Raw genomic sequence first — 15,317 nt, 5'->3', positions numbered from 1 at the left:
GGCTTGCCCCCGCTTGCTGTGCTTTATAACTTCATTCTGACCACAGCAGGGTTGTGCTGGTTGATCCTGATTTTACCTCCTAATAATGCTTGCTATGATGACTTCCCTAAAAAAAAATCTGTTTGCAATTTGAACATGTGTTAGTATCTTCTAATAGTCATGGTACAATGAATCAGTTGAGAACAGAGGGGCTGAAAATGGTTCAAGAGAAATAATATCTCAGATGCAGTTCCCAGTACTTGCTCTCCTATAGCAATGTCAAGTGATTTTTCCACAACTGATTGCGATTTTATAATTGTGTTTCTGTTTATTCTTTTGTTGCAGTGTCCCATTTACTTTGTAGTTATGGAGCAGAGTAGCTCTTGCTTTGAGTCCGAAATTGATTTCTGCCCTGAATGTGGTACTGTCCTGCCTCTTCCTGGAGTCCAAGATACAGTGACATGTCTCTGTTGTTCCTTCTCTGTTGATGTACACGGTGAGTGCTTTGGGCTTTTCTGCACGATTTGGTTGAGCTCCTAGGCAGAAGGGGAATGCAGTCAAGGCACCTCTTCCTTCTGTCCAATTCAGGCCCTCCTAACATTAAACGTTCGTAACAAATGGGGTAGCCTCTGGATTTTTTCAGACCCATACGAAGTCTTGGGCATGTTTATTTATTTAGGTATTTATACCCCACTTTTCTCCCCAAAGGGGATCCAGAGTGACTTACAACAGTGATTTGGATGAAGGAATATAGAGGAGGGTGCTGAGTTGTTTTCTGTTGCCCCAGAAGGTCGGACCAGAACCAACGGGTTGAAATTAAATCAAAAGAATTTCCATCTAGACATTAGGAAGAATTTTCTAACCGTTAGAGTGGTTTCTCAGTGAAACAGGCTTCCTCGGGAGGTGGTATGTGCTCCTCTGGAGGTTTTTAAGAAGAGGTTGGATAGCCATCTGTCAGCAATGCTGATTCTATAACCTTAGGCAGATGATGAGAGGGAACACATCTTGGTCATTTTCTGGGCATGGAGTGGGGGTCACTGGGGGTGTAGGGGGGAGGTAGTTGTGAGTTTCCTGTATTGTGCAGGGGGTTGGACTAGATGACCCTGGTGGTCCCATCCAACTCTATGATTCTATTCTATGAACCTGGGCCTCCTGATCCCACGGTGGTGCAGGGACACTCTTCTACTGAGCAAGCTCTAGGAAGCATGGAGTGTTGAGGGAGGTTTAATATCCATTAAATGTATGTTTGTTGTTGGAGTGGGGTAGAAATAGAGAGAGTGAAGGAGTTGGCCCGCCCAAATCCCTGAATGTTGGAAGACAAGATCAGGTGGAAGAAGAAGAAGAGTTGGTTTTTATTTGCCGACTTTCTCTACCACTTCAGGAAGAATCAAACCGGCTTACAATCACCTTCCCTTCCCCTCCCCACAACAGACACCTCGTGAGATAGGTGGGGCTGAGAGAGTGTGACTAGCCTAAGGTCAGTCACCCAGCTGGCTTCATATGTAGGAGTGGGGAAACAAATTCAGTTCACCAGATTAGCCTCCACTGCTCATGTGGAGGAATGGGGAATCAAACCTGGTTCTCCAGATCAGAGTCCACCGCTCCAGACCATCGCTCTTAACCACTACACCACTCTGGCTCTCATAGTGCTCTGTGTCCCCCTGCCATTCCTCTCAGATCCCCGCTTGGAAAGAAAGCTAGTGAAGCAGCAGGACTTCTATGCCTAAATGTATGAGTTCTATTCTTGATTGGCCTTAATGTGTTGTTGCACAGAATTTGAAGGGAGGGTGATCCACACATCTGTCACATTCAATACGATTGATTCCACATCTCTGAGGAAAGTGGATGAAGGAAAAGAGGTCAAGGGACCTTTGGTGAGTATTGGGGGAAGTTCAGAGGAGCTTGCTGGGGGGTGTACTTATAATTTAGGACCTTCCTCCCCCCTTTTCACAGACTATACTTGTAGTTGCTGAGCACTGGCAAAAGGTGGTACTTTATGTTGAAAAGTAAACCTGTTTGGGCTGTAGATGTAAATGTGAGATATTTACAGTCCAATTATTGGATTTAGGATTTTGCATGTGACTCTTGGGCCCTAACCACAGGTGCTGGATCCTCCCTGTGAGATTTATTTGTGGTGTTTCTATCTCACCTTTTTTCTTCTTCATGGGAACTCAAGTGGCTTGCTTAGGATTTCCAGGCCAGGCACTGACCACAGACCCAAACCTGCTTGTTTTCAATAAGGTTGCTGTGTCTTATTTCTTCTGAGCATGCTTTGTGCTCTATGGGAGATGAGGGTAACAAAATGTATGAGTGAATTTTTTTTATTCCCAAAGGTGAGATTTAGCTCTTGAACTTCAAACTCTGAGGGCTCCAAACTTGCACAATCCTAAATATATCCATTTGCAGTGGAGGTAGGGTCTGTTTTGGCTCTGCTTGCCTCAGTGGGAGAAGGAAAATCCCCAGGGTAGAAATTACCATTGGAACCTGCGAGAGAGCAATGGCATGTGGCAAAATTACATCTATCTATTCTTTACTTTTGAGCTGGTCTTTGGCCATAATAAACCATTCATTCATCAAAGTATCCCATCCTTCAAGGGGCTTATGAGTTTCATATTTATCCTTACAAAACCCCTATGAGGTAGGATAGCCTGAGAGAAAATGATCGGCCTATGATTTCTGGGCATTTAATCCTGACAGAGCTTTTGTGTTGCCTAGCAACTTGGCTCAGCAGCTGAGCAAGCTGCCACACCACCACTCCTTTCCGGTCAGTGGGGTGTGTGGAAAAGGGATTCATTCCCCTTTGCTTGGCCCTTTTAACTTGGCCCTTTTCAGCTTGACAGGAACTGTCCCCGGTGTGGGCATGAAGGCATGGTGTACCACACCCGGCAGATGAGGTCAGCAGATGAAGGACAGACGGTCTTCTACACCTGCCCCCGCTGCAAGTAAGGAAATGGCCACTAACTGCTGGCCCCACACGTTGCCACTCTTAACACCCTGTTCGCCTTGTTTGTGTGTTACGAAATGTATCAGTTTTTCTCCGCTGAATCGTTATCATTATGAGCAGCTGAAATTTTGGGCATTAAGGAACTTGCACTGCCGGCATGGTGTTGTGGTTAAGAGCTGCTGACTCTAATCTGGTGAACCGGGTTAGTTTCCCCACTCCTACACATGAAGCTGGCATATAAAAACCAACTCTTCTTCTTCTTCTTTTTTTACCATATTTTATTTTAAAAATTATAAAACAAACGAAACAATAGCAAACATACACATTCACACAGTCTTTCTTCACCCTTCTTGGGGTTCCAGTAAACAATTGCCTTTACAAAAACTCACATTTTATATCATTTTTTAAAAAGTTAATCTACTTAATATACTGTTCTATAACCATTGCTATTATATCTGCTTTTATTATTATTGCATTTCTAACTATTCCAATTACTTTCCCATTCTCAACTTAAAGATTACGCAATATTTATTACAGCTATTCTTGATTAAGCTCATTCCCCCCCCCCCTCTGGCTTTGCTGTACTCTCTATTTCTACTGTTTAATTCGTGTGAGTCGGTTGTCTAATCATTTCAGCTTGTACCATTTAGGATATGTATATTACTATACATCTAAATACTGATATCTACTAACTTCTACTTTTCCGTATTACACATTAAGTTTTGCATATTCATAATAAGACATCAATTTCTTCTGAAATTCTTCCATCGATTCTCCTTTTAACACATTGGATAATTTTGCCAAGTCTTCTTCTTCCTTTTTTTTGTCCTCCCCTTTTGAATGAGAGATGCCCAGTGACTCCAGAGGTTCAGCCCAGGCAGGGAGAAAGCAAGTGAGGGCCACATAGCTGTGTCTTAAAAGGGGAACAGGTTCAAAGGGAAGCTTTGCTTTCTTCTGCCTCTTTTCCCATACTGACGCTCATGGCTAATTCCAAAATGAAAGGCGACTCCTTTCCTGTGCTTCACTCAAGCTGCCGCTTCCCTTTTCTGTTTTGTTTTCAAAACACCTGCAAGGTCATCTGATTAAAATCTTGTTCAGTGCATCATTTGGCATAGCTTATTTATTTATTTAATTAAACTTGTATCCCGCCCTCCCCAGCAAAAATGACAGGCTCACGGCAGCTCACATAGGTGCAAATAGTACAATGAAACACAGTAAAATCAATAAAACCAAGATTAAAACCTGCCCCATAAATCAATAAAGAGCTATATCGTATATCAGATGGTGCATTTAATTCACTATATACCTGCCCCAGTAGGGCCTGCCATATTCCAACCCCCATAAGAATATAATTTCAATAATTTTTTCTAACTTGTTTGAAATTGCTTCCAGCAAAGGAAGCAGAATTGGCTGTGAGGATAACTCAAGGGCCAGCCAACCAGCACAGTGCTCAGTTCTGCTGTGAGAGAGGGGAAATAATCTTCATGATTTCAACTTCATGATTTGACACAGCCAACCAGAACTTTGCCTACTGTGTTCTTCCTCAGGCCCTGGCTAGCCTGATCTTGTCAGATCTCAGAAGCTAAGCAGGGTCGGCCCTGGTTAGTACTTGGATGGGAGACCACCAAGGAAGTCCACGGTCTCTATGCAGAGGAAGGCAATGGCAAACCACCTCTGTTAGTCTCTTGACATGAAAACCCTTCTGGGTTGCCATAAGTCGGCTGTGACTTGTCAGCACTTTTCACAAACACTTCCTCAGTGAGCTCTCCGCTGAAAGGTTTTATATCTGTGCTTTGCCTTGGTTACACTTCCTCTTCCCAAGCTTGTTTAAGAAGTCTGAAGGTGAATGTGCACATTCAGATGTTTTAAGCAACCACAGGAGGAGGAGGAAATCCAGCTCTTTGTGTACTTCCTGTTTCCCCACCAGTTCTGAAAAATGCAGCCACAGTCGGAATTTAATGAGAAAAAAGTAAGGTTTTGGCTCTGATTTAGAGTTCCATGTGGCTGCATCTCTGTTGCAGCCCGATAGATTTCTTGTCTTATTGTTTTGTCAAAACAGATAATCAGCAATATTATTACTGCAGAAAATATTTAACCTTTTATGCAGGGATGTTTCCCTGCAGCCACCCCCACCAACTGCTTTGGGGCTTCCTTTTGCTTATGCATGCCTTTTCTACCCGTTGGAGGTCGCCTCGCTCTCCCTGCGTGTTTTGCCCGTGTTTTCCAGATGCTGTTTTAGCCAGAATCTAGAAAATGTGGGCAAAGCATGCAGGGAGAGCGAGGCGACCTCTGAAGAGCAGAAAAGGCACACATAATCAAAAGGAAAATCTGGAGCAGTCAGGGGGTGACCATAGGGAAACATCCCTGCATAAAAGGCCTTCTTAAACCTCCGGATACAGACGTTAACTGTCTGACCTTCTGTGTCCCACCCATTTTGTTAATGGATTCTATGGGCTTGATATCTACCATTGATGCATTCCATGACTGACATAGTTTATGATTTTTGGTTGGTTTTTAATTTATTTTTTTTAAAACTTCCAGATTCCAGGAGAAAGAAGACTCTTGATCAGGAAGCACCTACGTCCACACGGGCAAATCTGAACAAGCTCTCCTTGATTTAGAATCCCTCTAGGTCCTTGGTGTGTGTGGGGGTGCATTTACTGTACAGCACTTATGAGTGCTGTGGAAACATCCTCTTGCATCAGCTGGATGGTTCATGAATGGCGATTTTTTCCCTGCAGCAAGCCATACTGGAAGCCAACACAAAAGCCATGGGAAGGGAATTGCGTGTCAGAAGTCTTCCTCAGTCCCCCAATCGATGGGGCTTCTAAAAGACTAGGACTTCCATCTGATGACAACAGCAACACCCTACTTGAGCCAAACCAAAGTTGAGCACCAGGAATGTGTGCTGCTCTTGCAGATCCTCCCATTCCTGCTGCCACTGCTGTGGTCACCAATCTCCTGGTGCCCTGCGCTTCATTTCCTCCTTCACTGTTGGGAAACTTCTGATGCACTTGTATGGGTGTGCACGTATGACCTTTTTTCTTGCTGATTGCTGCATTGTCATCCTGTGACCATTCTGGTTTGAAGCTTGTTCCAAGAAGGGGGGTGGGAGAGCCACGCAGCTGCTTTGCGTAGCAGCCACTCACGCATTTCCCTTTTCAGCCTTTATCCTGATGCAAAGCGGAGGCTAATTCACACCCCTCCACCCACTGGTTCCTCTGAGGGGGCTGCAGTTTAATCAGGGAGGAAGGGCTAACCGGTAGCCTTTATGGGCCAGGTTTGGTCCTGGGGCCTCAAGTTGCTGGCCTGTCATCCGTAAAGAGGCCCTGATGTGCAGAGGATTGCAAAGAGCCGTTTGTGGTGCCCTACAAGAACCGTGGTTGTGTAGTGCCATAGACCCTCTAACTGCAGTTTGTTGTTTTGGTTTCCAAGGTTTGTGTGACTATCTCTCGTCCATGCTTAATCCCTCCCTTCCCTTCCCCCATTGTATTCATATTCTGTAAATAATTATGAGTTGCCCTGTCATTTAGCTTCATAGAATAAAATATTTTATGGCCTTTGCTAATACATCTTCCTATGCAGTATGAGCCAGCATGGTGTAGTGGTTAAGAGCGGTGGACTCTGATCTGGAGGACCGAGTTTGATTCCCCACTCCTCCATATGAGCAGCAAAGGCTAATCTGGTGAACTGGATTTGTTTCCCCACTCCTACACATGAAGCCAGCTGGGTGACCTTGGGCTAGTCACAGTTCTCTACGAAATCTCTCAGCCCCACCTACCTGACAGGGTGTCTGTTGTGGGGAGGGGAAGGGAAGGTGGTTGTAAGCCAGTTTTATTCTTCCTTAAGTGGTAGAGAAAGTTGGCATATGAAAACCAACTCTTCTTATCCCTTCCTTCAAAGAACTCAACATTGCATACATGGTTCTCCCTTCTCCAGTTTTATCATCAGGAGGGTAGGCTAAGCTGAAAGTGTTTGTGATTAAGCTGATTTTGAAGATCTAAATCAGTGGTTCCCAACCTTTTTTTGACCAGGGACCACAAGGACTTTTTTGTTTGGTGCAGGGACCCCAAGGGTCAAAATAAAAATTCCGAGAATTTGAAAATAAACTTTAATCATAACTGTTAAACATTAAGCTTAGAATAATATTTGAATATATATTTTTATAATAGAGAACTTTTAATTGAAAATATTAATTTATTATGGGTTTATAACTTTGTTTCGTGGGCCTTAATTTAGCTCTCGCGGACCCCTAGGGGTCCACGGACCCCTGGTTGGGAAACCAGTGATCTAAATTAATTGCAAAGAATGAGAGATCAGAGACTTTTAGCCTTACTCTAAAAGTTGGGCAGTTTCAAGTTGTAGAAGTGATCCAGCAGATTCCCAGCGCTAGCAGCTATTTTCTATGCAAACAACCTGGCCAATTGCACCTTACTTAAAAGTGAGAAAAAGCTTAGGGGATGCATTTCAGACACATGGGGGGGAGTGCAGCTCTAATCGTCTTTGCCGCTGATGAGTTTGCATTCCTGTTGGAGATGCCTGCACATACAGCAGGTGGCCAGTAGGAGGAGCTGTGCAGCCAGCTTTGCACCTACCAAGCTAAGTGACCCGTCAGAGTTGCCACTGAAATTTTATTTTCTCTTTCCCTGACAGCTTTTTGTCGATTTCCCTGACCGCCATTCAAAAATAGCCCCTAGTTTTAAAAAAACGCGTAGGATCCGTTACATTAAATAAAGTTTTTGTTAAACGGTTTAGAACTACGCCCGTACTGAAATGCAAAAACAGTTGTTAAGAGCTTCAATATGAGCTGCTTTAAACACGGATGGTTAACTGAACACGTCCATTTCGCTAAAAAATTACATGAGGTTGGAACTTCAATACATGTAATCTCTTCCTCCTCGTTGCTTTTAACTACCTGAACTTGTACTTGGTTTTGAGCCAAAACACATTGTAATGGACTGTTGCCTTGATTTAATGTTCAGTTTCTTTTGGTGTGATGGTCCTTGTGCGTGAGATTACGCAGCTGTAATTCCCGTATTACTTAGTTCAAAAGTTTTGCAGCGCATTTAATAGCCTTTGTATTTGTCTCCAGCATCTGATGATAGCCATGGAATGAACTCAGCATGACATCTGACATCCAGCCATTGCAGATTAAAAACTGTCCGCTTAAGTTGTAAACTAAGGAGTATGGAGGACATTCGCGGTCTAAAAATTAAAAAACATGAATTTAAATTGAGAGCATTCGCGGATGACCTCCTGTTAATTCTGGAAAACCCAACACAATCAATGAAGTTACTACAAGAGACTCTGGACGACTTTGGGGAAATATTGGGATTTAAAGTTAATCAAGAAAAAACAAAGACAATATTCAAGAATTTATCAGAAATAGAACAACAGGAATTCATCTCGTTTACAGGTTGGGAGAAGGCCAATAAAGTTAAATATCTGGGAATCTGGATCTCAGCGAAGAACAAAGAATTGTTAACTAACAACTACTTTAAATTATGGGGTAAAATAAAAACTGATATGATTATTTGGTTAAATAAAAAGTTGCCACTATTGGGACGTATTTCAACAATTCAAATGAATGTGTTACCAAGGATGCTCTTCTTATTCCAAAATTTGCCTATAATATCACATGTTAAATACTTTGATACTTGGAGGAAGGACATTTTAAACTTCATCTGGCAAGGGAAAAAACCGAGGATTGCTTATAAATACTTGGTGGACCTTAAAGTTAGAGGAGGTTTAGCACTACCAAACTTTCAACTTTACGCTGAAGCGGTAGCCTTAACATGGCTAAAAGACTGGATAACCTTATCAAATACACGTTTACTGGAGCTTGAAGGCTTTAATAATATTAGTGGATGGCATGGCTATTTATGGTATGACAAAATTAAGATACAAGCATCATTTAGGAATCATATAATCAGGTCCTCTCTACTGCGCATCTGGATGAAATATAAACATATTTTGGAACCAACAACTCCGATGTGGATTTCACCGCAAGAAATGCTAACACTACGTCCACTTAGACCGGACAAATTTATAATTTACCAGGAATTAATTAATTGGGAGGGGAAAAAATGTTCATTAAAGGAATTTCAATTTCTCAAAGAGGATTTACAATGGTTGCAATATTGTCAGATTAAATCAGTTTTTGTACAAGATATGAAAAATGGATTTTCTAAAGAAAAGTCCCCTTTCCACAAGATGTTATTAGAGAACAATTTGAAACTGATCTCTAAAATGTACAATCTACTTTTAACATTATATTGTGAGCAGGAGACAATTAAACCAACTATGATTGACTGGGCTCAAAATATCGGACATGATATTGCTTTTAATAAATGGGAAAGACTTTGGTCAAAAGATTTGAAAGGAATAAATGCGCAATCAATTCGAGAAAACATTTATAAAATGATGTATAGATGGCATTTAACACCTAAGAAGATGGCAAAGATATATAAAGTGACATCCCCTAAATGTTGGAAATGTAATAAGGAAATTGGTTCCTTTTACCATATGTGGTGGACTTGTGATAAAGCTAAAGATTTTTGGGATATGATATACAATGAACTGAGACTAATAGTACAAAAAAATATACCCAAAACACCAGAAATGATGCTATTAAGTATGATACCTGACGACTTGCTAATACAAAGAACTTTTTTGATCTATGCTACAACAGCTGCGAGACTGCTTTATGCAGCAAAATGGAAGGGGGCAGAAATTCCCGAGAAAAAAAGACTGGATTGGGAAAATGTTTGAATTGGTGGAAATGGCAAAACTTACAGCCATTTTAAATGAAAAAGACAATGTTTGATTTTTAGGGGAATGGGAGGATTGGATGAAATATTGTGAATATGAATTAAAACGGGAAAATGGAAGAATACTTATTAATCTGATCTAGAGGACACAATTAATATTAAGAGTTATAATCATTTATATTAATAGAAGATGTTTTATGAAAGTTAAATGAATTTATGATAGTTAAGATCATTCCAATTACGATGGGATGAATATTTTATTAAGAGGCGGAGAGAGGTGATGGGGAAGTCATAAATTTTCCTCTAATTTGTTTTTTTTTGTTATGAATTCAAGAAACTATAACAACATAGAGTTAGAATTTTGAATTTCATATTGCTTTTATTGTTGTTTACTATCATGGAAAATTTGTATTATAAAAACCAATAAAATTATTATAAAAAAAAAAACTGTCCGCTTAAAAGCAATCTTCAAAACTTAGTTCCCAATGCAGGCTTCCGCAGGAGCACTCACTCGCCTGCCTGTCTTGCAAAGTAGGAGCTTTCTGGTGCCGGAGCTTTCTCAGATCCAGAACGTGTAATTAGAATCATAGACTCCTAGATTTGGAAGGGGCCATACAGGCCATCTAGTCCAACCCCCTGCTTAATGCAGGATCAGCCTAGCCTAGAGCATCCCTGACAAGTGCTTGTCCAGCCTCTGCTTAAAGACTACCAGTGAGCTCACCCTATGTAGCTGATTCCACTGTCGAACAACTCTTACTGTAAATTTTTTTCCATATATCCAGCTGGTACTTTTCAGCCTGCAATTTAAACCCATCATTGCAAGTCCTATCCTCTGCTGCCAACGGGAAAAGTTCCCTGCCCTCCTCTAAGTGACAGCTCTTCAAATACTTAAAGAGAGCAATCATGTCTCCCCTCAACCTCCTCTTCTTCAGACTAAACGTTCCCAACTCCCTCAGCCTTTCCTGTAGGGCTTGGTCTCCGGGGCCCCGGATCATCTTCATCGCTCTCCTCTGCACCCGCTCCATTCTGTCCACACCCTTTTTGAAGTGAGCAGATCAGCAGCAAGGAAGGAGGCGGAGCTGAAACGCCTGCAGACCATTTATGTTATCCAGCAAAAGCAGAAAAACCCATCTGCAAGCTTCATGTTTGGGAGGGGGAGCGAGAGCTTGTTCTCTGTACATTTCAACAGGATCAGAGAAGCCCTGTTGGCAAACCTGACTTTGCAGGATGCACTCTGGAAGGTGTTTTGTCCAGCAGCAGCAAAATTAATTTGCAAGCTTTTCCATTTAACTCAGCTCTGCATTCAGCATTCCCTTCTCAACCCCAACACATGTTGCGTGCAGTCTATGTGATGTGGAGGGCTAGGAGACTGTCTGTTAACACGTGTATTCTCTGCCAGGAAGCTGTTGCTTAAGGCCCTTTGCGAGATAAGTGTTCAACAAGAAGCTACTTTGGTCTCAAATGACTCTTTATTGTACAGTTTACAAGCATCTAAACAGTTCAGTGTTATGCCTGAATAGCAGAGATCTGTAGTTCTTCTCTTGACGAAAGCCCAGTTATAGCTATCTGTGAAAGAATAATGAATTCTCATGCCTCTGCTCCTCCAGTCTCATTTGCAATAAAAATTGTGCTTTTTCCCCGGGCAAGTTGGAGCCTTATGCCTGACCAATCAGTAAACTAATACAAAGACATGTGACTCCTGAGGTTTCCTAAAACTACAATAACTAGCATGCACTTTTCTAAAAGGGCAAGTACTATTTCCTAGCATATTATTAATACAACATAAACTGCAAGCCTACAAATACTAGAAAGCTACTAATTCTGCCTGGGGGCAGCACACTCCCCGCCTGGAATTCTATGAATTCCACCATCTATGTGCTTTGGTACTTCAGCAGTGGTGGTGGTTGGAGGACCATGGGCGAATGACGGATCCTTGGTGACTGTCCAGCCCGGTGGTAGTTTGATCTTTCCAAGGATGAAGTCTGCATTCAGGTGACTCCCCGCCATCAGTTCTCCAAACTGCTACTGCTGTTGCTGTCAATGGGTTAGATGAGGTGACCCCAGAAGGGCTGTGAAGGCCGTGCTGGATGGATGGACTCTCGACACTTCCGTCCAGGTGCTTCAGACCCATAGGCCAGACTTGTTGTCTGGGCTTGTTACCATTTTGGGTTGTCTGGAATGCTGCTGCCTCCAAGCTCCTGTATTTCTTTCTGAGAGCGTTGGGCACTGGGCGTGTTTTTGGGCACATGCTGTTTCCGTTGTCCGTTACGCTTGTAGCGAAGGATGTTACGAGACTTGGTGTCTGAGAGCTTTCTCCATGTACTATCCCTAGGATGACCCAACCTAGCTCTAATCTTTGAGCGTAAAGGGTACCGGGAGGTCCCTTGAGGAGCTCGTAACACTGCAGCATCTCGGGACAGTCCATTCCCATCAACATTATGATCTGTGAGTTGGGATCCAGGTCAGGAATCTGGCTGGCTATTGAAATGGCTGTATTATTGTATCGATTCCCAATGACAATAAACTCAGCAGGAGGTTGAAGATTCAAAGCAGTTTGTTTATTAGGCCCAATATACACACCGGGTGAAAATTGCCCCAAATGTGCAAGACAATTCACACAAACATCAAAGGAGTGCAAGCACGGATATAATCTTTGGTAATGGGAGGTACAAAGACGTAATACATGGCATCAATACATAGAACCAATAATAGATATTTAAGGATTTGAATACCCTATTAGAGAATTGGAGGCGTTACATAGAAGTGGTGATCTCATTCTCACTAATGAGCAGTGAAGACCCTCATGGTCAGGTGCTTCTCTATTTGATCCTAAATTACTGCAGTTCTTCTTATCTTGGACCCTGGCTGCTGCCAAGGCTAACTAAGGGGCTTAACGCACGGCCAATTTGTCTCGCTTTTGTGCCTTAATAGTAGCGAATCTCCATGGTCCACACGCACGACTGTCCAAGGGATGCGCATCGGACTCACCTTAGTCGCGAATTAAGGCAAAAAAACCCGGGTTAATCAATCCCTGGTTTATAGCGATCTTTTCAGTGCTAATCCGCTACTTTTTTTTAATTCCGCTACATTACCGGAACGCCGACGTGCGTGTAATTACTCGGCTAGCTCGCTACTAATGCTCCTTACCGGTCTCCTCCGTCCCGCCCCCTTCCCTGCGCGAGCAATTGCCGCTTCCCATCCCCCGTCCCGCCCCCTTTCCTGTGCGAGCAATTGCTGCTTCCGGTCTCCCGTCCCGCCTTTTTTTAATTGACAGGTTGAGACGATGGTATACCGGAACGCTGGCGTTCCAAGAAAAAAAAAAGGGGGAGAATCGCCCTTTGATTGGATAACTCCTCAGCCAATCCTTGGGCGATGTCACTCCGCTGCTATCCCGCATTGTGAACTATCCCACATTATATGGTTGGTTCAAACGCACGGGGAGCCTCCAGCAGCTACTTGTTTCACACTTAATGTGGGATAGGCTGGCGTCATGCGTTTGATTATCCAGACTTAAATATTGTGGGATTAAATATTGTGGGATAACAGAGGAGCGAACCAGGAACATTCTGCCCATGCGTCTAAGGGAGTTTTCCTAGCTGGCCCTTATGAGTCCCCACTCATAAGCCAGTTTATGAAGACATACTTGGGCCTTCTATGGATTCTCTAATTAGCTTCTAACGAGCAAAGCTGGGCCTCTTATACTAAAGGCCTTTAACATATATATGTGCTTGGTGTGACTTTAATCATAGATGCCAACTCTTATACACTGAGTATGGCATATTCATAAGTGCAGATTATACTTTATTGATTACAAAGAATATATTTCAAATCAGAGAATAGTTTCCAATACATTTTCAGTTAATGAATACATTTCTTCAGTGAAAGAATACATTTTCAATAACATATAATGATTTCAGGCATTACACTATTGGTTTCAGATGAGGATAGCTATATGCAGCTTCTGGTGTGGCAATTTGGTCGCGTCTGTTTGGGAGAGCACTGCACTCCAACAGTGGTGGCAAAGGGAACTGGGTTCCACCTGCGAGAGGCTGGATCTGGAAACTGAAGGCTTTTCTCCCCGCCGTTTGCATATCACTGGCACATGTGGACAGGGTAAACTGTGTCTCATTCCCTTTTAGTCCAAAAAGCTTGGAGAACTCTGGTTTGGCAAAGGACCGGTTGCTCTGCCCGTCCAGCCCTATGTACATCTTTATGGCCCTTTCTGGGTGCCCTTCAGGGAAAACCTTTGCTAGGCATATTTGATGGTAGGTTTTCCAGCTGTGTCCATCCTCACCGGCTTGTGTACAGTGAGTGCTGCCAACTTCAGATTCGCCCTTCTTGTCATTTTCCTCTTCAGAAGCTTCTGTGGCAGAAGAGTTTGAGGTAGGAGATGATGGCTGGTCAGAGTCAGGATGCAAGGCACTGGGATGTTTGTTACTGCCGCACTCTTGGCATGTGACACTAGCATTACAGTCCTTGGCCATGTGATCCTTGGACTCACAACGCTTGAAGCATACCCCATATACCTTCAGCAGGGCTTTACCGTCTTCTAGCGGTTTCCCTCTGAATTCTCTGCATTTGTTCAAGCGGTGTGGCTTCTTGTGGAGTGGACAGGATGGTTCCCCTGATTTCTACCTTTTGGGTTCTGGCTTGTCGCCTGACACCTCCATCTTTCTTACAGATACCGTTGCCTTACTGGTATGTAATATAAATGTAGTAATTTATTGCTGAGGGTAGTATTGTTATATGCTTGGAGTTTACATCTGGCTAGAAGAGGCAATTTGCTGTCCTGTCAATTTGCTGTCCTGTCAAAATATTCACATCACCAAATCACGAAAGTGATTCCAGTTTATTTGAATACAAAAAAGTCAAAAGAAGCCAGTTAGTATTATTTTACAGAGAAACAATCTCTTACAAGTTCATTTACTTTTGTTTTATTGTCAACAACCATCCCTCAAGTTCATCTTATTTTGCTTTACTGTGAACAACCATCACTCAATAAACATTTTCAAAATCATATAATCAAATTATGGGGTATGTGTGCATGATTACCCCTCTGTGCTGTCACTTCTCTACTTCAAGTGGCACAAATGCAGACTGTCCTCTTGAGGTGCAATTTCATTTGGCAGCTTTGTAAGTGGCTGTGAAGCTTTCGGGCAATGCGTCTGCAAAGGGTCAAGGAATACTTTGTGTGAGCAACGTTTCCCTGTCCGGCTGATGCGCTCCTGCAAGAGGGGGGGAAAAAGAAGAGAGGGCAAAAGGGGGCTGGCCACAGCGCCTCCCGCTGGTGCAAACAAAAAAATGCCTACAGCACCCGGTATTCCCAGGCGGTCTCCCATCCAAGTACTAACCAGGCCTGACCCTGCTTAGCTTCCGAGATCGGGCGTGTTCAGGGTAGTATGGCCGTAGGCAAACGCTTCTGCTATCCTGCCTCACTTCAACATGATGCAGAAATATGCTTAGCTGCAATGCTCAATGAATGGGAAATTCTGCATTCTTGAACGCCACGGAAAACTGGCTGGATACTTTTCTTCTGGTCACTTTTGTTGTTGTCTTTATGTAAAGTGAATGTCTAATGTTTGTTTCATGACAGAAATGCTGTAATTTCCTTTGTGTAGAGTAGA

General features: G+C 42.9%; 1 protein-coding gene and 1 pseudogene across 1 annotated transcript; one reads left to right on the top strand and one right to left on the bottom strand.

The window, feature by feature from the left end:
• The first annotated feature begins 345 nt into the window (after positions 1–345).
• On the top strand, positions 346–5,509 carry POLR1H (RNA polymerase I subunit H). Its single transcript, XM_056866413.1, has 4 exons — positions 346–475; positions 1,753–1,853; positions 2,812–2,921; positions 5,465–5,509. Exons 1-4 carry the CDS (start codon positions 346–348, stop codon positions 5,487–5,489), a joined length of 366 nt encoding a protein of 121 aa, XP_056722391.1. The 3' UTR covers positions 5,490–5,509.
• Positions 5,510–14,995: 9,486 nt separating this feature from the next.
• On the bottom strand, positions 14,996–15,104 carry LOC130493600 (5S ribosomal RNA; annotated as a pseudogene).
• Between the last annotated feature and the right edge of the window lie 213 nt (positions 15,105–15,317).

The sequence above is a fragment of the Euleptes europaea genome, chromosome 1 (genome assembly GCF_029931775.1).
Source record: "Euleptes europaea isolate rEulEur1 chromosome 1, rEulEur1.hap1, whole genome shotgun sequence".
Lineage (NCBI taxonomy): Eukaryota > Metazoa > Chordata > Lepidosauria > Squamata > Sphaerodactylidae > Euleptes > Euleptes europaea.
This window is presented reverse-complemented; position numbering and strand designations above follow the sequence as displayed.

What these genes read in the sequence shown, in the direction of transcription:
- POLR1H (XM_056866413.1), top strand. Translation starts at nt 346, where the DNA reads ATGGAGCAGAGTAGCTCTTGCTTTGAGTCCGAAATTGATTTCTGCCCT. An exon ending in AAGAGGTCAAGGGACCTTTG is followed by an intron (nt 1,854 to 2,811) that starts GTGAGTATTGGG and finishes GGCCCTTTTCAG; the next exon opens with CTTGACAGGAACTGTCCCCG. An exon ending in TACACCTGCCCCCGCTGCAA is followed by an intron (nt 2,922 to 5,464) that starts GTAAGGAAATGG and finishes TAAAACTTCCAG; the next exon opens with ATTCCAGGAGAAAGAAGACT.